The sequence below is a fragment of the Ahaetulla prasina genome, chromosome 9 (genome assembly GCF_028640845.1).
Source record: "Ahaetulla prasina isolate Xishuangbanna chromosome 9, ASM2864084v1, whole genome shotgun sequence".
Lineage (NCBI taxonomy): Eukaryota > Metazoa > Chordata > Lepidosauria > Squamata > Colubridae > Ahaetulla > Ahaetulla prasina.
The window spans coordinates 4201550-4227776 of NC_080547.1; the positions used below are offsets into that span (position 1 = coordinate 4201550).

General features: G+C 44.5%; 1 protein-coding gene across 2 annotated transcripts in view; it reads left to right on the forward strand.

The window, feature by feature from the left end:
* BMP1 (bone morphogenetic protein 1) overlaps positions 1-20310 on the forward strand; it is a 191155-nt gene extending 170845 nt beyond the window's left edge. Inside the window, exons 16-20 of one of the 2 annotated variants that reach the window (XM_058194381.1) lie at positions 9201-9326; positions 12261-12388; positions 16447-16660; positions 17853-18103; positions 19466-20310. In XM_058194381.1, the coding sequence (XP_058050364.1) occupies positions 9201-9326; positions 12261-12388; positions 16447-16660; positions 17853-18103; positions 19466-19600 (854 nt within the window). In that variant the 3' untranslated portion in view covers positions 19601-20310. Of the gene's footprint in view, positions 1-7983; positions 9174-9200; positions 9327-12260; positions 12389-16446; positions 16661-17852; positions 18104-19465 lie in introns of those variants that run through there. The other variant, XM_058194382.1, reaches the window with a different exon arrangement.
* Positions 20311-26227: the final 5917 nt, after the last annotated feature.

The window sequence follows — 26227 nt, forward strand, 5'->3', positions numbered from 1 at the left end:
AATAGAAACAGAATAGAAGGAATAGAATAGAACAGAAATAGAAGATGAAGTAGAGTAGAGTAGAATAGAATAGAATAGAATAGAATAGAATAGAATAGAATAGAATAGAATAGAATAGAAAACATGGAATGGAATGGAATTGGAGTCTCATAATGGTCGTTTAAGACTTTCCCAGCCAGCTTTCGAAAAGCAAAAATAATGGGAAAGCCAGCAGGGAAAGTCTCAAATCATGGTCACACAATGTCTCAACGAGCATGGTGATTTGCTTAATGACCATGGTTTTTTTAAAAAAAGGGGTTCACCACACTGGGTGCAATCCTGCGATGCCTCATTTAAGGGCCATACCTTTCCATGATAAGTTTTCCCATCTCTATTGTGATCGTAAATTGGGGATTACCTATATTGGGAACTGGGAACTTTTAGCTAGCTAGACCAAAACAAATGATGTAGTTAGAATTGGGACATGATTTGATTTTTTTAAAAAATAAACACAAGGCTTGTAAAGCTTTCAAGGATTCCTCCAGCAATCAAGAAGCCAGAAGATTCCTAGAATCAACTCAGCCAAGAGGATCCTAAGGGCAGCAGGGTGAGTACCTCGCTCTCTCCTCTTTTTTTGTCCTAGTTTAAGGTTATTATCCCTGTGTTGGGTTGGGGAAGGGGCTGATGCATCCCTTTCTTTTTTCGATCCTCCTCCTCCTATAGCTGCAAAAGAGGGCAAAAATAACATAGTCCTGGAAGAAGGGGCTTTCCGCTCATAGTCAACAGATCCCCATGGAAAGTGAGTTCACCCCTCTGGATTTGTATTGGGTTTACCATATTTTTTTGGACTATAAGATGCACCAGAGTGTAAGACACACCAAGAGGTAAACAAGAAAAAAAAAGTTTTTGCCCTCCCCGGCCCCTAGGAGCACTCTGCAGGCCTCCCAAACCCTCTGTGCATCCCATTTTTCATGAAAACAGGGCCTGCAGAGGGTTTAGGAGGCCTGCAGAGTGCTCCTGGGGGCCAGGTAAGACAAAAACGCGATGCATGGGGGGGAAGGCCAAAAATGGGCCAGTTTTTTGAAAAAAATGGGGTGCGCAGAGTGTTTGGGAGGCCTGCAGAGTGCTCCTGGGGGCCGGGGAGGGCAAAAACGTCCACATTTTTGCAAAAAAATGCCCGTTTTTGCAAAAAACGGGCCCATTTTTGGCCTCCCAAACCCCCCATGCATTGCGTTTTTGCCCTCCCCATCCTGTAGGAACACCCTTCAGCCCTCCCAAACCCTCTACAGGCCCCGTTTTTGTGAAAAACGGGCCCATTTTTTGCCTCCCAACCCCCCCTGTTTTTGGCAAAAATGTGACGTGCAGGGTGGTATTTCGGGAGGCCAAAAATGGCTGTATTCTGTGTGTAAGATACAACAACATTTCCACCCTCTTTTGGGGGGTGGAATAGTGTGTCTCATACTCCGAAAAGTATGGTATTTAATTGGTTAGTTTATTTGTGCAACCGTTTTGCAGAAATATCCTCGTGAGCTTTCTTTCATAGTGAGCTCTGTTTCCTTGTGGGCGACTGTTGGGCAACTGTTGTTTGTCTAATCCTTTATGAAGAAATAGCAATAGCATTTAAGATTTATATACCGCTTCACAGTGCTTTTACATCCCTCTCTAAGCGGTTTACAGAGTCAGCCTCTTTCCCCCAACAATCTGGGTCCTCATTTTACCCACCTCGGAAGGATGGAAGGCTGAGTCAAGCTTGAGCCAATCAGGATCAAACTGCTGGCACTGGGCAGAGTTAGCTGCAATACTGCATTTTAACCACTGTGTCACCACAACTCCTAAGGTCAACACCAACAGACTCGCAATGGACGAAATTGGTGGCCTCATCACCTTTTTTCCTTTCCTTTTTAAAAAAATGAAAGAAAATGTATCCAGAATGGAAAACAAAGTCCTTATTTCACACCTTGGACTTAAATATTGCTAAATATAGAGTATTCTTCAGGTATGAGAGGTTGATAATAAGCCCCTGCATCAGGGGTGGGATTCAAAAATTTTAGCAACCGGTTCTTTGCCCGGTGCTGGGTAGGCATGACCATGGTAGGCGTGGCCTACTAGGCCTCCTCCGTTTTTGCCCTTCCCAAGTTATGGAGGCTCTCCTCGAGTCTCCAGGAGGGCAAAAATGGCCTCCCCTGAACTATGGAGGCCCTCCAGAGGCTGGAAACGAGCCCGTTTCTGGACTTCCAGGAGGCCCGTTTTTTACCCTCCCAAGAGCCTCCACGTGGGCTTAACTGGCATTCAAAATGGGCCGTGTGGAGACTCCTGGGAGGGAAGGGGCAGGGTGGGCGGGGCCAGCCAGTCCTTGCAACTACCGGTTCAGTGAACCAGATGTAAAATTAGCATCCGGTTTGCCCGAATCGGTCTGAACTGGTTGAATCCCACCCCTGCCCTGCATGTATTATACTATGTAATGACATGTAGTATGTCTCTGTATTCCATTATACTGGTATCCACCAGCGGTATCCATTCATGATGAATATGCAGGATCATATCAACTTTCCCCATCTGGTGGACATTGAGGATAATGGGAATTGTAGTCCGACACATCTAGATGGTAGTGGAGTCAGTAAGATTGAGTTATGTAAATCAGTGAGATGTCGTTTGTCTTGGCAGGTATTGAAAACATGAGCCCGCAAAACATTTCCTTCCCTTTTGTCTCTTTTCATCTAGTGTCGGTGACCCCTTTTTGATCTCCAGTGAAATGATGAAGCCAACGCTGGGTTCCTTACCCAAAGATATTTTGCCACCCCAATTTCATACTTGATTCTTTTTGCTAAGCAATTTGAAGAGTAATTCTAAAGGCATTTTGACACGGGGATTATGTTCCAATTATGAAAAAGGCCATCTTGCTGAGTTTGAAAAATAGCTTAATTTATTTCTGGAGAACCTGCAGTGTAACCCACATTGTCAAATGGGGCGCGGGGGGGAGGGAGGGAGTTAGCTCCAGTTTTGAAACCGTGGAGCACTGCAGGTGGCTCATTTTCCGTTCAGAAGGATTGCCTCATCTTTAGAATTTCTCCTTAGTTCTAAGTTGCTTCTCTCCTTGATTAGTTTCCACCGATCGCTTCTTGTTCTGCCCTCAGGTGCTTTGGAGCAGGGGTCTCCAACCAGGGGTGAAATCCAGCACCTCCATCTATTCTCTGCCTCCCGAGTCCCAGCTGATTGGGAGGAAATGGGGATTTTGCAGTATCCTTGCCCTGGAGTGGAGTGGGAATGGAGATTTTACACTACACTTCCCCTGCCATGCCCACCAACCCAAGCCCCACCCACCAAGCCATGCCCACAGAACCAATAGTAAAAAAATTTGAAACCCACCATTGGGGCAAGGCTCACTTAACAAATGTCTCACCTAACCATGGAAATTGGTGGTCATAAGTCGAGGACTACCTGGAATAAGGAACAAGAGCTGTTGGGTGGTAAGGAAGTGGAGCCCACTTGTGGGAATATCGGGTAGGATGAAACTCCCGCTGAGCAAAACAGGAAGTGGCCCCCAAATTCTGGGAAATTCTAAGAGGAGCTGGTAAGCAAGACACCCTACCTCACTTCCGCTAAATGAAAAATAAGTTTGCAAACGCTACGAGCATCTGGTATTTCACCAACTTTGCTGGCTCGCAAATTCAGAATTCAGGTAAGATCTCTCTTTACGTGACTTGTTTCACCTGAAGTAATATTGAGATGATTGTAAAAACGATGGCATTTATAAGCAGGCTTCCCGGCACATTTGAAGATTGAGCCAATTGTTCCCGCTTGGTATAATACTGCTTAAAATGGGGTTTGCCCTTTTGTTTACGTTTTGTCTATGTTGGCTGTGATTCACTGGATTTGCCTATCAATGTTTATCCTTGTCTGTGATTCACACCCGTCCCCTCTTGTCTGTGCTTCGATTTGCACACGCAGCAGAAGTGCGCCGCGTAGGTGTTTCCCTTGTGCCATGGATGTGTCACTAGGGTACTATATCGGAGGCTGAAATAGTATGTGGTTGGTGTCATTTCAAGATCAAAGTCTCATTATGGGCCACGGTGATCAGTAGTAGTGAAGAGCCTAAGTAATGGAGAATCTTCTGGGCTTGAAGTGTTGAAAATTCAGAATATGCCTAATTTGACTCTGCTGGTGTGTGTCTCGCTCTCACCCTCACAGATGCACACTCAAACAGAAGAGAAACAATCCTTTACACGTTCATTTATTTTTTTTAAAAAAAATCAGTCTGATCGTGTGTGACTTCCAGATCTCCAGATCTTGTGTGTGATCTGCCACATGCCGCTTACCTTAAGAAAGTGTCCTTTGTCAGTTGATAGCTCTAGGTCACACAGGCTGTTCTTTCTCAAAGTGGCTTCGAAGAGAGATGTTCTGCCATTTCCCCAGTCTCTGAAAACCACCAGATTTTCATCTTGGGGTTGCGCGAGAGCATGGCCCTCTCACATGTTCTCTGGAGGACACACAAGAGCACACCCCACCCTCACACGATCTCCACAGGCTCCAAAAATCACACAAGAGCAAGGCGTGCTTCTGAGAAGAGTTGACATTGGGTGTTGGTGAACACTGGCGTGTCACACAAAACATCTTAACATGTCGTGTCCCACCCCCACTCCGACGAACGAGTCAAGGAAGTTTGTAACAAACTTGGCAACGAAGTCTCTGCAGCTTGCCAAGTGCCTTCGAAGTTTATCAGGGCAGGCAGGAGTCCAAGTTGTGACTTCAGCGACAGGGTCCGATATCAGCAAACTAGATAAGACTTTGCTTGACTCACGGTTGGAATGCCAAAAGCAGGTCCTTTATATAGGCTGTGGAGTGTGGCTCCATGACTCAGCATTTATCCAGGCCTGCCCCACCCTTCCTTCTGCTGGCATTGCTTCTCAGATCTCCGGAATTGTCTTCAGCTGGATCTGCTGTCAGCGTCTGGGAAAGGGAGGGGTCAGAGGGAGTAGGCCCAGGTAATTCCACCACCTGGCTGGCTTCCTGCTCTGAAGGCTGAGCCAAAGGAACACACTCTGTATGAGTGAGGTTTATTGGACTTCTTCTTTCACTCCTTGAATCCTCTCCGGGCATGGGGCCAGGGCCGGGGGGCTGGAGTCATGACAGGCCGTTCATTTTCATTATCAGACTCGGAGTCTGATAAAAGGCCCGGTTGGAGATGGGAGGGGCCCGGCTGAGGAGAGAAGGGAGGACGAGTCACAACATAACGTGACACCTTCGACACTTGCATCATGGGTTCTCCATCTGTGGCCTAAGCTGTTTTTCTGCTATGGGCAGTGAAAAGCTGGTTCAATTTGAGCCTCTTCCTCAATGAACATTAACACTCTTAAGTTTTGAAAAAGTGAATTCTTTAGACAAGAAACTTTCCATATTTTGGCTGAGAAGAGCAAGGATTACAGATTTATTTGGAAACAGCCCATCTACTGCATTGGGATGCATCCAAACTGCTCAACCATGGGCTTCTGGGTGGGTTGCTACCGGTTCGGTCCGGATCTTGCGAACCGGTAGTAATGGCAGCGGGCGGCTCCACCCACCTGTCCAGACATCATCACAGACGCTCTGCGCGTGTGCAGAAGTGCCACGTGTGCACGCTCCTGTTGCAAACCAGTAGCAAAAGTAAGGGGAACCCAAACCCGGTAGGGAGCCCTGGTTGTGCTCATCAATGGACATGCACATTGCGCTCAAGTCAGAGGCACCGAGGCACTTCCAGTTTGAAAGGGTTAGCCAGAGACATCACCGCTATCTGGGGGTCGCCCAGCTGGGGGGCTCCTTTCGTGTCCTAGAGCAGGTGTGTCAAACTCAAGGCCAGCAGGCTGGATCTGGCCTACGGGGTGTTTAGATCTGGCCCACAGGGTCAGCATGGAAACAGCAAAGGACCAGCCCATGGTGCTTCTTGAGCCAGTTTTCTCTGGCAGAGGGCTGCAAGAAGCTGTTACAGCTGAAAACGGGTAGTGGGGGAGGGAGGGAAGGAGGAAGGAAGGAAGGAAGGAGATTATAATGAGAGTGGGGGAGAGTCTCAGGTAAGTTGCCTTAGCACTTGGCCACCACAGGTGTCCCCGACATGAGTGACATTGAGCTGGCCATGCCCACCCGGGCCACACACACTCAGTTCCCTGAGGTGAAACACAACCCTGATGCGTCCCTCAATGAAATCGAGTTTGACACCCCTATCCTACAGCAAGAGCTGGGGCGAAGGACAGGAGCTCGCCCCATCCCACAGCAGCACTCGGGTCTTGAACATGAACTTGCTGCTTGTCAAGCCAGCATCCTAACCACGCGGGCCTCCTATCAATGAAGATTGTGCAGCCATTTACTTTTCCCCTCCTAAACATGGAGAAAGTTATAGGAAAAGCCAAGAGAAGAATAGTCATGGTATCATAAGCTATCATGAATGATAATGAGCCAAATGATGAATGGTAACGTCTGGATTGCTTGTATCAAATGCTATGAAGAAACCCAGGATGATTTTTATAATAAAGCCTGATCTGGAAGCCCCTGAGGGTTACTTTGAAGTTGTGTAGAGAATGGAAAGCAATTAAGAGTTTATTTGTGTGATTTCCACCGGATGCTCCAGCAATAAAAGTCCACCTTCAGTCCAGCAAATGCAGAGTCACAGGGTCTTCTGAAGGGTAGGGAAGAAAACTCACATCCCTGCAGAAATGAAGGCTGGCAGGAAACGATTTGCTGTTGCAGAATTTCAGTGAAAGTTGTGTGGTGCCACACAAAACCGAAATGCAAGTCCGATCACTGGCATCTTCAGAGATTGGGCTGCTGTATTAAAGAGAGGCCAGCTGCTGGAATCTTAAAGTGATAAATAGTTCTGCCTCACTTGGGATTGTGTGCCACCTGCCAGTTGGGAACACCATGATAATTCATCGCTTTGGTTTAACAAAATGGCTTCCCAAAGAAGTCTTGTCCCTTGGTCCTCTCTTTCTGCTGTTGGTTCCTAGAAAGTGAACTAGAAGTATCTGGTCTGATGCCTTGGTTGGAACTCTCAAGTCTTTATTCTTGAGATCCCTTCTCAAAGCTAACCACTTGCGTTTCATCCCCAATCCCCCCGCCCAAAAATCCCTAAATCCCCAATCAGGACACATCAGTTTGCTGGTCTGATGAGATGGAGCGATCTTTTCATTGTCCAAGAATTCTTGGCATTTGAGGCCAGCAATGGGCTGCTTGGGGTTCACAGGGGTTCGGGAGAACCTCTAGCTAAGATTCTGTGCAGTTTGGAGGACCCTCAAACTCCACTCCTGGCTGGCCCCGCCCACCCCTCTTCTCACCTCCCAGGAGTCCCCACGCGGCCCGTTTTGGATGCAGGTAAGTGCAGGGTGTGCGCAGAGGCTCGGGGAGAGTGAAAAATGGGCCTACTGGAAGTTCGGGAGGGCCGGAAACGGGCTCGTTTCCAGCCTTCAGAGGGCCTTCGGAGCCTAGGAAGGCCATTTTCGCCCTCCCGGAGGCTCGAAGAAAACCTTTGGAGCCCGGGGAGGGCAAAAACACTCTTCCCCTCTATGGTGCAGGAAGCTGACTAGGCCACGCCCACTATGGCCACGCCCACTCAGCAACCGGACAGAGAGCCCCTTGCTAAAATTTTTGAAGCCCACCCCTGTTTGAGGCATATTCTTCCCGGATACCAACCCTCTCTCTATTCTGATCACCCGTAGCAAAGTTGTCCTCCATCATGGCTTTTGAAGATTATCCAGAGATGTTAGAATGGTGGTTTATTTTGAATCAGCTCATCAGTTCCTCTCTGGCTTCTACTAGATTTTAATGCTGTTCCCCCTGGCAGTCTTCTTCCCATAACGGTATGCCAACCTTTATCTTAGCTTCCTCTTCATTTGGCTGTTTCTGATAGCTATTGTAAGAGTATGGCCTCTTTCCTGCATGCCCCTCCAATGGATTGTTTAAGAATAACTTTACCCATTTGTATGAAAGTTCTCTCTTATCGTTTTTAATTTTGTTTGTTTTTTCCCTGTCTCATTTCAGAAAAGGCTCAGTCGGCCAAAATGCGTCCCCCTGGCTTGAAATTCCGCCTGAAGAAGCGCATGAAAGTCTAAGAATGAACTCGGCCTCCCTTCCGTTTGTTTCTCAGGAACTCCAGAGGAACCAAATCGCCCGTGTTCCTCCATGCCCCCACGCACAGCGAGCGCCTCCTTCTCTCTCTCTCCCTCCCGTGTTCAAAGCGCGGAGCATTTACGATCGAAAGAAGGCCACCGCGTTCAACTCTCTGGCAGCGCTCCTCAAAGTTTTACTTGACTCGAACTGATAGTTATTTTTTAAAATAATTAATTAATTAATGCCCTGAAACATTTAATTTCTCTGGGTTTGTCATGAGACCAGCTGATTTCGTTTTGTGTTTTTATTGTGTCTGCGACATTTACTGTTGCTAAGTAAAGAAGAATGCCATGTCCTGTTCTCTTTTCTGCATCTGCTTGTTGTCGCTGTGTCTGTTTTTAAACTCTGTTCAGTAAGCAGGTAATGGTTATGCCCGTACAAGATCTAATAGGTGACTTCGGCTGTTCATTGGCTAGAATTGTTGAGCGTGGTTCTCTTTACTTTCTCTGACTTCCTCCTCTTTTGGGTGAATGCTGATGTTGCTGTTTCTAGATGTATTTCTAGATCAGAGCCTCGTGGTTGGCTAAGGGTGTGAGCCGCCTGTGGTTTTTGTAGCTTACTTTTGCTTTTCTGGAAAAGTCAAATTTGGGCCAGTGCAGCTGCAGCCGTTATAGAGACACTGCCTATCCACTGTTTATTTTGGAAATGATGAAGACTAAGATGAAGAGACACAAAGAGTGATAAGAGAAACTCAGTTTGTAGCATTATCAGGCTCAAGTGCCAGGAAGAAGGTTAGGCTGAAGTCTTCTAGACAACTCCATTCTTATCTGCAAATAATTTGTAAAAGGCATTGGGGAAATTCAAGTGCAGGATACACATAGACTAATAAAAGAGGAAAATAACTAATTTTATTCTGCCTAATGAATAAACGGGCTCCATGGTTCACTGAGTCCTACTCTCCTCCTAAAGAAGAGGCTGCAGAGAAGGTGGTAAGAAATGGATTTTAAGAAAGGAATTCAGATAAGGGACATTGTCTTTTTTTTTCCTTTTAATTACCGAACGGATGTGGATATACTTGAGTTGGCTGCAGTGATCGTGTGACTCAAAATAGGGCCGCTTGCTAAGCAATTTGACGCTTTCTTTCCTAGACAAAGATGAATGTTCGAAGGATAATGGGGGATGCCAGCATGAATGTCTCAACACTTTTGGCAGCTATGAGTGCCAATGCCGCAGTGGTTTTGTGCTACACGACAACAAGCATGACTGTAAAGAAGGTATTACGCCTTATTTTCTTCATGAGAAGGGCTCCCATTGTGAGTCTCCAAAGTCTATTTGCCATAACGTTTCACTAAACCAGGGGTCTCCAACCTTGGTCCCTTTAAGACTTGTGGACTTCAACTCCCAGAGTCCCTCAGCCAGCAAAGTTGGCTGAGGAACTCTGGGAGTTGAAGTCCACAAGTCTTAAAAGGGACCAAGGTTGGAGACCCCTGCACTAAACTCCATATGGGGGGGGAATGTTATTTGGGTCAAGTTGTCTACTGTATGTGGATGCTCTCCATATCCAACATGGCAATCTAGAATAGAATAGAATAGAATAGAATAGAATAGAATAGAATAGAATAGAATAGAATAGAATAGAATAGAATAGATATTGGAATGAAGAATAGAATAGAACGGAATGGAATGGAATGGAACAGAACAGAACAGAACAGAACAGAACAGAATAGAATAGATATTGGAATGAAGAACAGAACAGAACAGAAAAGAAAAGAAAAGAATAGTTGGAAGGGACCTTGGAGATCTTCTAGTTCAACCTCCTGCTTAGGCAGGAAACCCTACACCACTTCAGACAAATGGTTATCAAACATCTTCTTAAAAACTTCCAGTGTTGGAGCATTCACAACTTCTGCAGGCAAGTTGTTCCACTGATTAATTGTTCCAACTGTCAGGAAATTTCTCCTTAGTTCTAACTTGCTTCTCTCCTTGATTAGTTTCCACCCATTGCTTCTTGTCCTGCCCTCAGGTGCTTTGGAGAATAGCTTGACTCTCTCTTCTATGGGGCAGCCCCTGAGATATTGGAACACTGCTATCCTGTCTCCCCGAGTCCTTCTTTTCCTTAAACTAGACATACCCAGTTCCTGCAACCGTTCTTCGTATGTTTTAGCCTCCAGTCCCCTAATCATCTTTGTTGCTCTTGTTTGCACTCTTTCTAGAGTCTCCACATCTTTTTTGCATGGTGGCAATTTATTTCACCTGAAGTCTTAGACTTCCCTAGCCAGACATGAGAGTTGAAGTCCACAAGTCTTTTTTTTATTAAACCTTTATTAACATTTAAAATCCTAAAATACAAGTTAAAATACATCTATAACAAAAATACCTCCGTAATAATTATGCGAGGGACGCGGTGGCTCAGGGGCTAGGACGTTGAGCTTGTCAATCAAAAGGTCGGCAGCTCAGCGGTTCGAATCCCTAGTGCTGCCATGTAATGGGGTGAGCTCCCGTTACTTGTCCCAGCTTCTGCCAACCTAGCAGTTCGAAAGCACATAAAAATGCAAGTAGAAAAAATAGGGACCACTTTTGGTTGGAAGGTAACAGTGTTCCATGCGCCTTTGGCATTGAGTCATGCCAGCCACATGACCACGGAGACGTCTTCGGACAGCGCTGGCTCTTCGGCTTTGAAACGGAGATGAGCACCGCCCCCTAGAGTCGGGAACGACTAGCATGTATGTGCGAGGGGAACCTTTACCTTTAATAATTATACAATTCAACATCATTCTGACAGTACATAATTCTTAACTTTATTATATCTATTCCAACATATTCCTACTTAATCGACATATTTAAACACATTTTGTATCTTATTTTATTCTATACATTCCTTATTTTTAATTTCTATCCATTGATACTAATAGTATTCTGAGTCTTCCTTATTATTTAATTCTAAAGTAAATTTGTCCATTTTTGCACATTCGAAATTTTTCCGGATTGTTGCAGAGTCTGTTGGTATAGTGGACATTTTCCAGGCTTGTGCGAGTACGATTCTTGCTGTGGTTATATGAATAATCAAATATTTAATCCTTTTAGGGTAATTTCCTTTAATAATCCCCAGAAGAAACAGTTCAGGTTTCAATTCTATATTACAGTGTGTGATTTCTTTTAGCCATTTTTGTATTTTAATCCAGAATTTTTTGACTTCTGGGCATTGCCACCATACATGGAAGTTGGTACTTTGTACTTGTTATAGTCTTAAAGTGGCCAAGGTTGGATATCCCTGCCTTAGAGTCTTCCCCATCTAGCATCTTTCAGGTCTGTTGGGACCAGTGCTTCCAGAAGTCTTAAACCAGATGACTATTATGCAAATTGGGGAATTTGTTTTCCACAAATTTCTGGACCATGCAGAAATCATGGCATTCGGATATATTCAAAACAAAACCCATGTATTCAACATTCTTGCTAGAGCTCATCTTAAAATTCATAGAGGGATTAAAATTGAAAGTGAAATTTTAACAATTGTTTGAAGAGGGAATATAATAAACTTTAAAGTCTATTCATTAAAAATTGTACAGAACATTGAAGAAAATACTGCACATTTGACTTTTCATCCCACGTTTTCTTGCCAGGATGAGACAATTAGCGGTTCAAGTCCACTACTTTACTTGCAGAAAATTCCAGTTTCAGTTTAAAAGTTTGCAGATCTTATTAAAAAAATCTCTCCTTGATATGCTGTAACAGAAAGCCAATGATAACCTGATAGATACATATAGTTCAGGTAGATAAATATGGTTCAGTAAATATGACTAAACCTGGTTCAAAGATGCAATCTTTTTGTGAGGCCAAACTTGGTAACAGCAATGTGACTCTACATTGGATGACTGGATGGATGCAAACCAGATTGGTTTAGAAAGGAAATGAGCCATGGTGGCGCAGCGGTTAGAGTGCAGTACTGCAGGCTACTTCTGCTGACTGCCGGCTGCCTGCAATTTGGCAGTTCAAAACTCACCAGGTTCAAGGTGGACTCATCCTTCCGAGGTCGGTAAAATGAGGAGCCAAAATTGTTGGGGGAAATATGTTGACTCTGCAAACCACTTAGAGAGGGCTGTAAAAGCACTGTGCAAAAGTATATAAGTCAAAGTCCTTATTGCTTATTGCTTTTGGAACTTGTCTATTTATGAATTTATGTCTATTTATGAATTTATATTTTATTCTAGCTGGCTGTGATCACAAGATGACATCCATCACTGGAACCATCACCAGCCCAAACTGGCCTGATAAATACCCAAGCAAGAAGGAATGTACCTGGGCAATAACAACTACACCAGGACACCGTATCAAACTGGTAAAGTACCAGGAAGAAGATAGTAGGATAACAATAGATGCAAAAATTAATAGATTCTGGTTGTTGTGACCCAGGCCTGAGTAGGTAGTAATGAACTTAGTCCGTGGAAAAACAAACTTTATTTGAACAGCTGAGAATTACTTCATTCCCAGCGTTGTTCAACTCAAAGTAAAACAAATGCCTCCCAACACAAATTCCTCAGTTATCTCAAAAACCTTAGTCCAATTAGGCAAACTGCCAAAGGCCCTTCCTGGCAAATGTCAAGAAGCCACAAAAACAAAGACGTATATGAAGCAGAGGACACAGCTACAACGTTGTTTTCTGGCAAAGCTGAAACACCGGTGCGGGTCTGTTTTAAGCCTTATGGGAGGGGCCAATCATCTCTTGGCCCTACTCCCGAGTTGTCCTGTCTGCTTGAGCTGCTCTTGCCTTCTGGTAGCTTTTCTCATGCATGCATTAGGAACAGGCTCCTCCTGTTCCTCTGCCTCACTACTATCAATCTCTGGAGGCTCTGGAGTCCGCACCTCACTTCCCGATGGCCCTGGCCTCACCTCAGCCTCATCGCTGAGTTGCCAGCTCCGTAGGCTGCTGATGGACCACAACACTGGTCTTATTCCCATCGTGGAGTATATTATTCCATGCTGGGCATCAAAGAAACGAAAGTCCTTTCATTGGCTATAAAAGGACAGAATAAAATTATTAGAGAAGCAAAATCTTAATTTAAGCCTTATCTGAACAACGTGACTCCTTGTTAGCATCTGCAGTCCTCCCACACATGACTTCATCAATCCAGAAAATTCCTGCCCCCACGTGGCTTCTGCGGATTACATGATTTCAAATATGATAGTGACATCCAAATTTGTGAGGATGTCAGTATGCTATCCTTCTGACAGTCATGTCAACCAGAGGCGTCATGATTCAATTCCCATAATAACATAGAACCAGCCAATAGTATGTCTAGGGAAGCATGAGGAAGTTCAAGTCCAAAGCATTCAAAGCGTACTGAGATTCCATGGTATGAGTCACGTCTGACATTCTTAGGGAACACAACTTCCCAGTGGCAAGATGAAATTATTCCAAAAACGTAGCCAGCTGTTTCATTTCACAAGTGATGTCCTGCAACACACTATGAGCAGTTCAAAGTAATTCTCCATTAACATTAGTTGCTGACAATAGAATAGAATAGAATATAGAATAGAGCTGGAAGGGACCTTGGAGGTCTTCTAGTCCAACCCCCTGCTCAAGCAGGACCCTATACCATTTCAGACAAATTGTTGTCCAGCCTCTTTTCAAAAACCTCCAGTGATGAAGCACCATCAACTTCTGAAGGCAAGCTGTTCCACTGGTTAATTGTTCTCACTGTTCACAAGTTAATAGAATAGAATAGAATAGAATAGAATAGAATAGAATAGAATAGAATAGAATAGAATAGAATAGAATAGAATAGAATTTTTTATTGGCCAAGTGTGATTGGAGGAATTTTTTATTGGCCAAGTGTGAGACAAGGAATTTGTCTTGATGCATACGCTCTCAGTGTACATAAAAGAAAAGATATGTTCATCTAGAATCATAAGGTATAACACTTAATGATAGTCATAGGGTACAAATAGGCAATCAGGAAACAATATCAATAAAAATTGTAAGGATACAAGCAACAAAGTTACAGTCATACAGTCATCAGTGGAAGGAGATGGGTGATGGGAATGATGAGAAGATTCATAGTAGTGCAGATTTAGTAAATAGTTTGACAGTGTTGAGGGAATTATTTGTTTAGCAGAGTGATGGCGTTCGGGAAGAAACTGTTCTTGTGTCTATTTGCTCTGTGCGCCTTGATTAGTTTCCATCCATTGTTTCTTGTCTTGCCTTCTGGTGCTTTGGAAAATAAGTTGACCCCCTGTTCTTTGAGGCAGCCCCTTAAATACTGGAATTCTGCTCCTCTAGTATCCTTCTTTTCTCTAGACAAGCCATACGCAATTCCTGCAACTGTTCCTCGTATGTTTTAGCCTCCAGGCCCTTAATCGTCTTAGTTGCTATTTTCTGCATTTTTTTTTCCCAGTTTCAACATCTTTTTTTATAACGTGGTTATAAAATGAAAGTATTCCAGGTGTGGTCTTATGAAAATTTTAGAAACCCAGTACTAATACGTCTATGGAGATTCTCAGTCATCCAGGTCATCGTTGTCCCAAAGGTGCTTTTTTTCAAGAGACAACTGGACTTTCTGGTTTTTCTTTGAAGACGTTTCACTTCTCATCCAAGAAGCTTCTTGTAGAAGCTTCTTGGATGAGAAGCAGAACATCTTCTAAGAAAACCCAGAAAGCCCAGTTGACTCTTGAAAAAACACCTTTGGGACCAGTACTAATATTTCATGTAACCTTAACTCTGTGCCTCTGTTTATGCAATCAAGGATCGTATTAGCTTTTTTTTGGGGGGGGGCTGCCTCTGCACAGTGCTGTCACATCCACTAGGACTTCAAGATCCCTCTCACAGTTACTATTTTTGAGCCAGCCAGGTTTCACCCAAAATCTATATTTGTACATTTGTGTTCTGTCTCCTTCCCCACTTCGGAGCAACGAGCTGGCCTTCAGCCAGTGGATTCACGGCTCTTATCAGTCCTGGCAGAGAAATTGCAGCTGCCTGCCAAAGTTCAAACAAATGACTCACAGAGTAAGACTTTCAGCTCTCTTTGAAACGGTTCAGCTAATTTTTGCTTCCCGTGGAATGAGAGCAGTCCCAAAGCTCCTTATATATCCTGTGGGGTGGGGCTCCTGCCCCACCCTTCCCTTTGATGATGACGCCTCTCTAATCTTCTGAAGCACGGATTAATCCAAGCTTGATTATTATTATTATTATCAGCTGGGTCTGAAGGCGTAGTCTGGGGAAGGGAGGAATCAGGGGATGTCGGCCTCATTACGTTCTCCAACTGATCTGGTGCTGGCTCCTGGAGCCGGGCCAAAGGCATCAGTGCTCCCAAGGTAAGCCTTACCGGCCCTTTCCCCTCACTCTCGGAGTCACTTTCGGGCATGGGGCCAGGTTCGGGGGCTGGAGTCACAACAATTTGGTTTTTCCTGCCTGAGTATAAAACCTTAGTTTTTTCTACATCAGTGGACCACTGGTGGTCCTCAAGAAAATTTTCAAAAATCCATATTACTGGTCCACGGGATTTAAAATTATGAATGTAGTGGTCCCTGAGGTCTGAAAGGTTAGTAACCTCTGCTCTACGTTAACTTTCATTTTGTTGGATAAGGCTCAAAAGTACTGTACATGTAATGTATCTAGATTGCACATTATGTTGTTACCGGTTCAGTGCATGCATCCATGCTTGCTTGCTTCACGTGCACACGAGCCCGGTTCGCGCTTGCCCCTGCCTTCCACAATGCACCCAGCCTTCCGCACATGCACTTTGCTCGCACATGTGCCTTCTGCACATGCGCCCAGCCTCAAAAACGTCCCTAAATAGGATGACATAGAGCCAAGATGGGTGTTGTGACCCCGGCCCAAGTAGGTAGTAGGAAACACAGTCCTATCGCAAACCTTGGTCCAGTTAGGCAAACTGCCAAAGGCCTTTCTTGGCAAACGTTCAGAAGTCACAAAAATAAATGCAAGACGTAGACGAAGCAGAAGACGAAGATACCAATGTTGTTTTCTGGCAAAGCTCAAATGCTGTTGCTGGTCTGTTTTAAGCCTTATGGGAGGGGCCAATCATCTCTTGGCCCTACTTCCGAGTCGTCCTCTTTGCTTGAGCTGCTCTTGCCTTCTGGCAGCTCTTCTCATGCGTGCATTAGAAACAGGCTCCTCCTGTTCCTCTGCCTCACTACTATCAGGCTCTGGAGGCTCTGGAGTCCACACCTCACTCACCGATGGCCCTGGCCCCACTTCAGCCTCATCGTTGTCTGACTCTGTTGCCAGCTCCGCAGGCTGCTGGCGGACCACAACAGCGGGTAGGTGGGTGGGCAGACCTACCCATGATTTCCGCTATCGGTTCGAGCGAACCGGTTCAAACCAGCTGAATACACCTCTGAATGTCTCCTTTTTTTAAAAAAATTGCAATTATTTTTCAGACCTTCAGAGAGCTGGATATTGAACTTCACCAGGAATGCACATATGATCACGTAGAGGTTTACAACGGAAAAGATGCAAAAGCTTCTGTTCTAGGACGATTTTGTGGATCTAAAGAACCGGATCCTATCATCTCTACCAGCAACAGGATGTTCCTCAGGTTTTTTTCAGACAACTCTATTCAAAAGAAAGGCTTCGAGGCGGCCTATACATCAGGTAACCCTTAGTGCTGGCAGTACTCCACCGGAATAGTGGTGAGGAAAAGGCTTCTAAAGCTGACAGAGGCCATCATCACAGCTCAAAGTTGTTGGTAGATCAAGATTGCCACCGATCAGCCTCCCCATAATAAATGCATATAGAATAGAATAGAATAGAATAGAATAGAATAGAACAGAACAGAACAGAACAGAACAGAACAGAACAGAACAGAACAGAACAGAACAGAATAGAATTTTTTTATTGGCCAAGTGTGATTGGGCACACAAGGAATTTGGTGCATATGCTCTCAGAAAAAGAAAAGATACGTTCATCAAGAATCATAAGATGCAACACTTAATGCTAGTCATAGGGTACAAATAAGCAATCAGGAAACAATATCAATATCAATTGTAAGGATACAAGCAACAAAGTTACAGTCATACATAATAAGTGGAAGGAGATGGATGGTGGGAACGATGAGAAGATTAATAGTAGTGCAGATTTAGTAAATAGTTTGACAGTGTTGAGGGAAATATTTGTTGAGCAGAGTGATGGCCTTCGGGAAGAAACTGTTCTTGTGTCTAGTTGTTCTGATGTGCAGTGCTCTATAGCGTCGTTTTGAGGGTAGGAGTTGAAACAGTTTATGTCCAGGATATATGTTTGGGGAACACTTTTGAGTTATTACATTACATTTTAAGAAGATGCTAAAGATTTCACTTTCGCCTTCATAACATTATGATAACTGAGATGAATTAACTTGATGTACAGGACTTTGAGCACATGGGAACAGTTTCAATTGACAAATAATTACCAAAAAAAAAAAAAAAAAAGACAGATGGAGGTTAGGAAAGATTATTAGATAGATAGATGGATGGATGGATGGATGGATGGGTGGATAGATGGATGGATGATGGATGGGTGGATAGATGAATGGATGATGGATGGATGGATGGATGGATGGATGGATGGACAGACAGATGGATAAATAGATTAGCAAGCAAGCCAGCCAGCCTCCACTACTTCTAGGAATCTTTTCCCAATTAGGACAGATCTAGAACTTCCACCTAGCAAGACTTGTCTGTTGCATTTCATGGACACTAGAATGAGACCTTCTCCTTCCTTGGTGTCTAAACTTCTATCTTTTCCTTCTAATCCAATTCTGCATTAACTAAGATTCCTAATTTACGCTTGCGTATTTTGTTGCTTCCAGAATGTGGGGGCCAGGTACGAGCTGAGGTGAAAACCAAGGATCTTTATTCCCACGCGCAATTTGGAGACAACAACTATCCCGGAGGTTCAGACTGCGAATGGGTGATTGTGGCTGAGGAAGGCTACGGAGTTGAACTCATCTTCCAAACGTTTGAGATCGAGGAAGAGGCTGACTGTGGCTATGACTACATGGAGCTGTTCGATGGCTACGATGGAACAGCTCCACGTCTTGGACGTTATTGTGGCTCTGGGGTAAGATATTGTGTATTGCGTAGTTCTCTCGCCATGCTTTGGCATGAAAAGTTTGACACATGGCGCATGTGACAATATTCATCCAGGGGCGAAATCTCAAAATTTTCCCTACCGGTTCGGTGGGCGTGGCTTAATTGGTGGGCGTGGCCAATAACAATAAATAATAAAACTAATAAACAAAGTACACAAAACAATAAGAGGTACCAAAAACCAGCTTTCACACTTTACACACACACACAAAACACAACACAACTGACTCACGCACAATGTAAAAGCAGCTGCACTTCACCTAAAATGGCCCCTGCAACAAACAGGAACCTCACACAGCCACAAAAAGTTCAAAAACCAACTTTCACACTTTACACACACACAACACAACACAATACAACTGACACACACGCACAAACAAAAAATGCCACATACAGCTGTGTGAGATTTTGTGTGTTTGTGTAGTTGGAGTGAAACACTACAGAAACACACCAAATCTCAGAAAGCTGCACAAATAGAAAGCTGTTCTCTGCCTGGTTGCTTGGTAGGCGTGGCCATAGTGGGCGTGGCCTAGTCGGCCTCCTGCACCATGGTGGTGGGGGGTGTTTTTGCCCTCCCCAGGCTCCAGAGGTGTTTCTTTGAACCTCCGGGAGGGCAAAAATGGCCTCCTCGAGCTCCAGAGGACGTCCTGGAGGCCAGAAACAGGCCCATTTCCCGCCTTCCCGAACTTCCGGTAGGCCCATTTTTCGCTCTCCCTGAGCCTCCACACCAGTGGTGGGTTTCAATTTTTTTTACTACCGGTTCTGTAGGTGTGGCTTGGTGGGCGTGGCTTGGTGGGCGTGGCAGGGGAAGGATATTGCAAAATCTCCATTCCCTCCCCATTCCAGGGGAAGGTTACTGCAAAATCCCCATTTCCTCCCAATCAGCTGGGACTCGGGAGGCAGAGAATAGATGGAGGTGGGGCCAGTCAAAGGTGGGGTATTTACCGGTTCTCCGAACTACTCAAAATTTCCGCTACCGGTTCTCCAGAACTGGTCAGAACCTGCTGAAACCCACCTCTGCTACACACGCGCCCTACACTTACCTGCATCCAAAACGGGCCGTGTGGGGACTCTTGGGAGGGGAGGGGAGGGGTGGGCAGGACCAGCCAGGAATGGGATTTGGAGGTTCTCCAAACTGCACAGAATCTTAGCTAGAGGTTCTCCCGAACCCCCAGCAGCCCACCCCTTGTTGAAATAAAGGGTCCATGGGATCCAAGGAGTTCCAGGGACCCCTTAAAAAAAGATTACAAAGACTTTGAGTCATCCTGGCTTACACAAGTTATCTCCCCCATCACCTTAACCTTTTTTTTCCATCTTCTCCTTTTTTGGCTAGCCTCCGGAAGAAGTCTACTCGGCTGGTGACTCCGTGATGGTAAGATTTCACTCAGACGACACCATCAACAAGAAGGGCTTCCATTTACGGTACACCAGCACCAAATTCCAGGACACGCTGCATACACGGAAGTGATCTCCCAACTCCCCAAAGCCCCCTTCAAGTGAGAACAGCCTTCCCTTACTTGAGGGACAGGTTTTCCACCGTTTGCAAAAAAAAGGAAAAAAAAGAAAACGAAAAGAAAAAATATATATACATCTATGGAGAAAAATTCACATAAACTGGAAGGAGAAATACACAGTACACCTCAGAGTGTGAAACACTCACAGAAATAAAGGTGCTGTCAGCTGCTCGGGGCCTATGTGGACTAGGCTCTGGGTTATTGAGGGGAACCGTTCGATTTTTGATTATTATTTTTTTTAAAAAAAGAACGTCCATTCCTGTGCCTCTTTTCTTTTTTTGACCAGAGTATCTCCAGGACTAACCACTTTGCAGCTTCCATCTGAGTTTTGTTTCCCCCGATTCTGATGGTTTATGACAGAAATGTCCAAACGTGGCCATTTTATGATCTGTGGACTTCAACTCCCAGAATTCTGGGAGTTGAAGTCCACAGGTCTTAAAGTGGCTAAGGTTCAACACCCCTGGTGTATGGTTTAAAATAAAGCCAGTGTTTTTCTTTACAAATTCCATAAAGCAAGTTTACCGGCAGAGATGTCGGCCAATACGGTGGAGAGGTTACAGGGCTGGCGGAAGCTGTGTCTGTTGTAATGATGTAATAAATACTCTTTCTTGTACTTCTAAACAGATGCCCATCGGCCTCTTTCCATCTTTACCATTTGTGATTTTTTTTAAAAAAAAATTCATCTCCAAGAAAAATATGTAACTTGAAAAATGTCTCGCTCCTTCCTTCACTAACTTCTTTTTTTAAATTAAAAATTGAATTGAAACAAAAAGCAAAACGTGCATTTTCGCTTGTCCTGTCTATAAAAAGAACAAGCTAATCTTCCTTAGAAATTAAATAGCACAAACTTAGCTCTGGCAAATCTCTTTACTTCATACGGCTGGAAATTACTTTCATTTTCAGTTCGCAAAGCTTGAGAAACAGTCTTTCAGAGGACGGTTATCAACACCCACCTATCTTACGTGGAATGCTGCCAAAGATCTAATTTCTAGACACAGGGCAAGGCCAAACTTGGCACAGAGTCACAAACAAAAGTTTCAAATCTTGAATCGGCCAGATGTACTAATTGTTCACGTCCCGTTTTTCTTCTCTCTTATGTCTTATGGGAGGGGCCAATCACCTCCAAGCCTTACTCCCAAGTCGACCCTGTTTCCTTAATTGTTCCTGTTTCTTGGCAGCTCTGTGCATGCGCAAACTGGGAACAGGCTCATGCTGTTCTTCTGCCTTGCTGATGTCAGACTCCAGAGACAGCAAAGAACTACCAGATGGCCCTGGCTCCCTCTCTGCCTCTGACTCAGAGCCATTGTCCGAGCCTTCCCCAGACTCCAGGACTGGCCCACATTCTTCCCCCAACCTCCTCACTGTCTGAATCTGCTGCCAGCTCTGCTGACCGCTGGCGGGCCACAACAGGCTGAAGGCAGAGCATGCAAATCTATTATTTCTGTAGACTGAATCTTTCTGTTCTTAGGTTTCTGTTTTCTGAGATGCTTTCATGTCCTTAGAACTATTGATGGATAGATTTTATCCTTAATAGATCTTCAGGGAGAAGGAAGAGTGAAGAAATGATAGAAAAACAATAGCTTCCTTTGGGACAGATAGCAATAGCACTTAGACTTATATACCGCTTCACAGTGCTTTGCTACTCTCTCTAAGCGGTTTACGGAGTCAGCCTATTTCCCCCAACAATCTGGCTCCTCATTTTACCAACTTCAGAAGGATGGAAAGCTGAGTCAACCTTGAGCCGGTTAGAATCAAATTGCAGGCAGCCAGCAGTCAGCAGAATTAGCCTGCAATACTGCGTTCTAACCACTGCACCACTATATCCCTAATATCATGGTGACTTGGTTTCATTCAAATTAATTTCAATCCTCACATGTCTGCCATAGTCATCAAGCAATATCAACTTGGGTTGTAATTGTGGGTTCATATACGAAACAGCTGTTGTGTTTTTTTATTTGTCTCCACTGAAATTTGACCCAAATTTTTATGAATCATATTTTACCGGTAGTTACAACCAGTCGCTTATTGACCATTCAAAATTAGGATGGACCTCCCAAAAGCTGCTTACAATCGGTTCTGAAGGTATAACATCTACCCTACCCCCGCCAGAATCATCTGACTACATTTTTTGCACTAGGCAACTTGCCCATTGTCACATGACCAGTTTGCTCAATGACCGCAATCTCAGCACTTTCCGTTCCAGTCATTAAGGGATGTCACAGGTTGTTAAGCAGACAAGGTTCCAGGTAAGGAGTACCAGGTACCTCAGGGTTGGGGTGGAGACACTGGGAAATCTCGTGCGGGCTGCAGGTGACTGTCTGTCTCTCTCTCTCTGCTCAGCAGTTGAAAAACCTCCCTGTCAAAATCTCAGGGGTGGGATTCAGACAGGTCGGACCAGTTCAGGCGAACCAGGTGTTAATTTTAATCTGCTTCGCCGAACCAGTAGTTGCAAGGACTGGCTGACCCCACCCACACCTTGCCTCGCAGGAGTCTCCATGCGGCCCATTTTGGATGGCAGGTAAGTGCAACACCCGTGTGGAGGATCTGGGAGAGCGAAAAATGGGCCTCCCAGGAGTTCCAGAGGTCCAGAAACAGGCACATTTCCGGCCTCTGGAAGGCCTCCAAAGCCTGGGGGAGGCCATTTTCTCCCTCCCAGAGGCTTGAGGAAAGCCTCCGGAGCCTGGGGAGGGCGAAAAACGGGCCTCCCGGAAGTCCAGACACAGCCCCATTCCTGGCCTCCGGAGGGCCTCCAGAGGGCCTCCGGAGCCCGGGGGGAGGCTAATTTTGCCCTCCCAGAGGTTCGAGGAAAGTCTCTGGAGGCTGGGTAGGGCAAAACCGCCCCCCCCCCTGTGATGCAGGAGACTGAGTAGACCACACTCGCCATGGACGTGCCCACCCAGCACCTGGGCTGTGGTGTCTGCGCCCACCGAGCCAGGTCTCCTGCCAGAAAGCGACTTGGAGCCAGGCCTCCTGCCAGAAAGTGACTTGGAAAGTGAGGGGGAAGGGCTGTCAGGACTTACCTCAGGAGAACCGGCTTACCTGGCTCAGCTCCAGGAGCCAGAGGCAGGCCAGGTGGAGGAGATAATGAGGCCTCCGTCCCCTGACTCTTCCCCCCACCCAGGCCATGCCTTCAGAACCAGCTGATGGCAATCAGGCTTGTTTGGACCCTAGGTTTCGTAGGCAGGAGAGGAGGGAACAACAGAAGCAGGAGTGGGGCAGGCCTAGGAAGTGCTGAGTCATGGAGCCACACCCCACAGGATATAAAGGCAGCCAGAACTGCTGTGCCTCTTCGTAGCAGGCAAATCAACTGCTTAACTAAGAGCTGAAGTTTGTTCCTGGGTGACTCATCGGCGTCGAGGGAGATAACAGAGACACTTGGCAGATGCTCGCTATTTTGCTGCCAGAGCTGATAGTGCCGGCTAATTAAGCCATCGCTCGGATGGAGGCGAAGGAGGACAGAACATGGGCAGAGAACTGGTTGCGAAAATTTTTTTATCCCACCCCTGAAAATTCTAAGCAGACTTTTCAGCCCCTGAGTGGGGAAAACGGGGTGAATCTTTTTCAGCTGGTCCCCAGAGGCAAGAGGTCTTTTGGAAATGGTCAAAAAAAAAAAAAAGGTCCAAATCCAAACAGGGTTTTTATCCATGGAGGGTTTACAAGAGGAGTTCTTTTCATTTCTGGGGTTAGCTGCAGAAGGCTGATCACACAATCACAGGGCGCTTGGCAACACCTTGTAAGTGCAAATTGGTTGCCAAGCATCCAGATTTCAATCACAAATCAGAAAGATACTGCAACAGCTGTAACTTCAGGCCTGGGGTGTTAAGTCACTTTGTTTAGTGCCTCTGTAATTTCTTTCTTTTTTTCACTTTTTTTTTAACAAAAAAGAACAACAACACATAACATACATTGACATAAAGCATATATTCCTTCTTTACATTAGCTTCGTTTCCTTATTCTTCTCATATTTACATCCTTATTCCCCCCCTTCGTTTCTTTTAATTGTACTTTTCTTTTTTGTCCCATTCTCTCTTATTTCTTTTTTCTATCCTATCTATCCTTCTAACTATTCATTTTCTTTCATACATTGCCATTTTATATACATATACATACATACATACATACATACATACATACATACATACATACATATATATATATATATATATATATATATATATATATATACATACACATATATATATAAGCTTTTCACCTTTTTTCATCATCTAGTGTTTCTAGTCTAGTCTCTAGCCAATTATACAATTTGTTCCATATTATGTAGTATTCCGACTCTTAACATAACATAACATAACATCAGAATTGGAAGGGACCTCGGAGGCCTTCTAGTCCAACCCCCTGCCCAGGCAGGAAACCCTACACCATCTCAGTCAGATGGTTATCCAACATTTTCTTAAAAATTTCCAGTGTTGGAGCATTCACAACTTCTGAAGGCAAGTCGTTCCACTTATTAATTGTTCTAACTGTCAGGAAATTTCTCCTTAGTTCTAAGTTGCTTCTTTCTTTGATCAGTTTCCACCCATTGCTTCTTGTCCTGCCCTCAGGTGCTTTGGAGAACAGCCCGACTCCCTCTTCTTTGTGGCAACCCCTGAGATATTGGAACACAGCTATCATGTCTCCCCTAGTCCTTCTTTTTGTTAAACTAGACATACCCAGTTCCTGCAACCGTTCTTCATATGTTTTAGCCTCCAGTCCCCTAATCATCTTTGTTGCTCTTCTCTGCACTCTTTCTAGAGTCTTCTTTTTCTTTTAACTCCTTTGATAGTTTGTCCATCTCAGCACATTCCAAGATTTTGTTTATCATCTCCTCCTCTGTTGGTATATTCTCGTTTTTCCATTTCTGTGCGTAAGCTATTCTGGCTGCTGTTATTATATGTAAAATTAAGTATCCTATTTCCTTACTATATTTCGTGTTGAATATTCCCAACAGGAAGGTCTCTGGTCTCCAGTCTAGGTGTTGATTAGTTATTTCTTCCAGCCACTTTTTAATTTTAACCCAGAATTTTTTCGGTGTTGGGCATGTCTACCATGTATATGTACATTCCATATATCTTTTTACACTTCCAACATAGTGCGGAGCTATTCGGGTACCTCTTGGCAAGCCTTGCAGGTGGAGGGTGCCATCTGTAAAACATTTTCAACTGGTTTTCCTTGAATGCCGCTGTAATTTCAGAAGGTCACTGAAAGAGTGGCCATTAAATGAGGACTACATGTATAGGGGTGGCCTTCTATAAACATGATATAATGTACAGTATGTGGGTTTTGCCAATGAGAATAGAAGGGTGTATTAAAACATCATGTAGATTGTTTCCAAGATCTCAAAGGGACAATATTAAATGCCATTTTCAAACATGACTAACCACATAGTGGTTGTAGGAAATGCTTTTATATAAGTTTTCCGCTAATGGATGTGATACCATGGAAATAAAACTAGCCACAATCACATCATCCAACTCTGGATCTGGTTTAGAATAGCAGTGTTGGAAGGGACCTTAGAGGTCTTCTAGTCCAACCTGCTGCACAAGCAGGAGACCCGATACTATTTTATGGTTGTCTAATCTCCTCTTTAAAACTTCCAGTGTTGAAGCATTCACAACTTCTGGAGGCAAGTTGTTCCACTGAGTAATTGTTCCGTCAGGAAATTTCTCCTTAGTTCTAAGTTGCTTCTCTCCTTGATTAGTTTCCATCCATTGCTTCTTGTCCTGCCTTCAGTTGCTTTGGAGAATAGCTTGACTCCCTCTTCTTTGTGGCAGCCCCTGAAATATTGGAACACTGTTATCATGTCTCCCCTGGTCCTTCTTTTCATTAAACTAGACCAGGGGTCTGCAACCTTCAACACTCAAAGAGCCATTTGGACCTGTTTCCCACAGAAAAGAAAACACCGGGAGTCACGAAACCCTTCCCATGCCTGACTATTTCTTGAGCGGCCACAAAATTAGCATATGTAATTGAATTGCACATTCTGTTTTCTTCTGAAACTTTTCTTGGATTTATCAATGGTTGGCCTACTGGAGGGTGGGGGCGCAATAAATTGTGTGCCGGCGGGTGTCGCACATTGGCGGTTGTGGTGCATATTCTGAGTGATAGGGAGCCGCAGCAGAGGCGTGAAAGAGCCACATCCAAAGCTGCAGGTTGCTGACCCCTGAACTAGACATACCCAATTCCAACAACCGTTCTTTGTATGTTTTAGCCTCCAGTCCCCTAATCATCCTTGTTGCTCTTCTCTGCACTCTTTCTAGAGTCTCCACATCTTTTTTTACATCATGGCGACCAAAACTGGATGCAGTATTCCCAAGTGTGGCTTTACCAAGGCCTTGTAAAGTGGTACTAATGCTTTATAATAGAATAAAATAGAATAGAATTTTTATTGGCCAAGTGTGATTGGACACACAAGGAATTTGTCTTGGTGCATACGCTCTCAGTGTACATAAAGGAAAAGATACCTTCATCAAGGTACAACATTTACAACACAAATGATGGTCAATATATCAATATAAATCATAAGGATTGCCAGCAACAAAGTTACAGTCATAAGTGGAAAGAGATTGGTGATGGGAAGGATG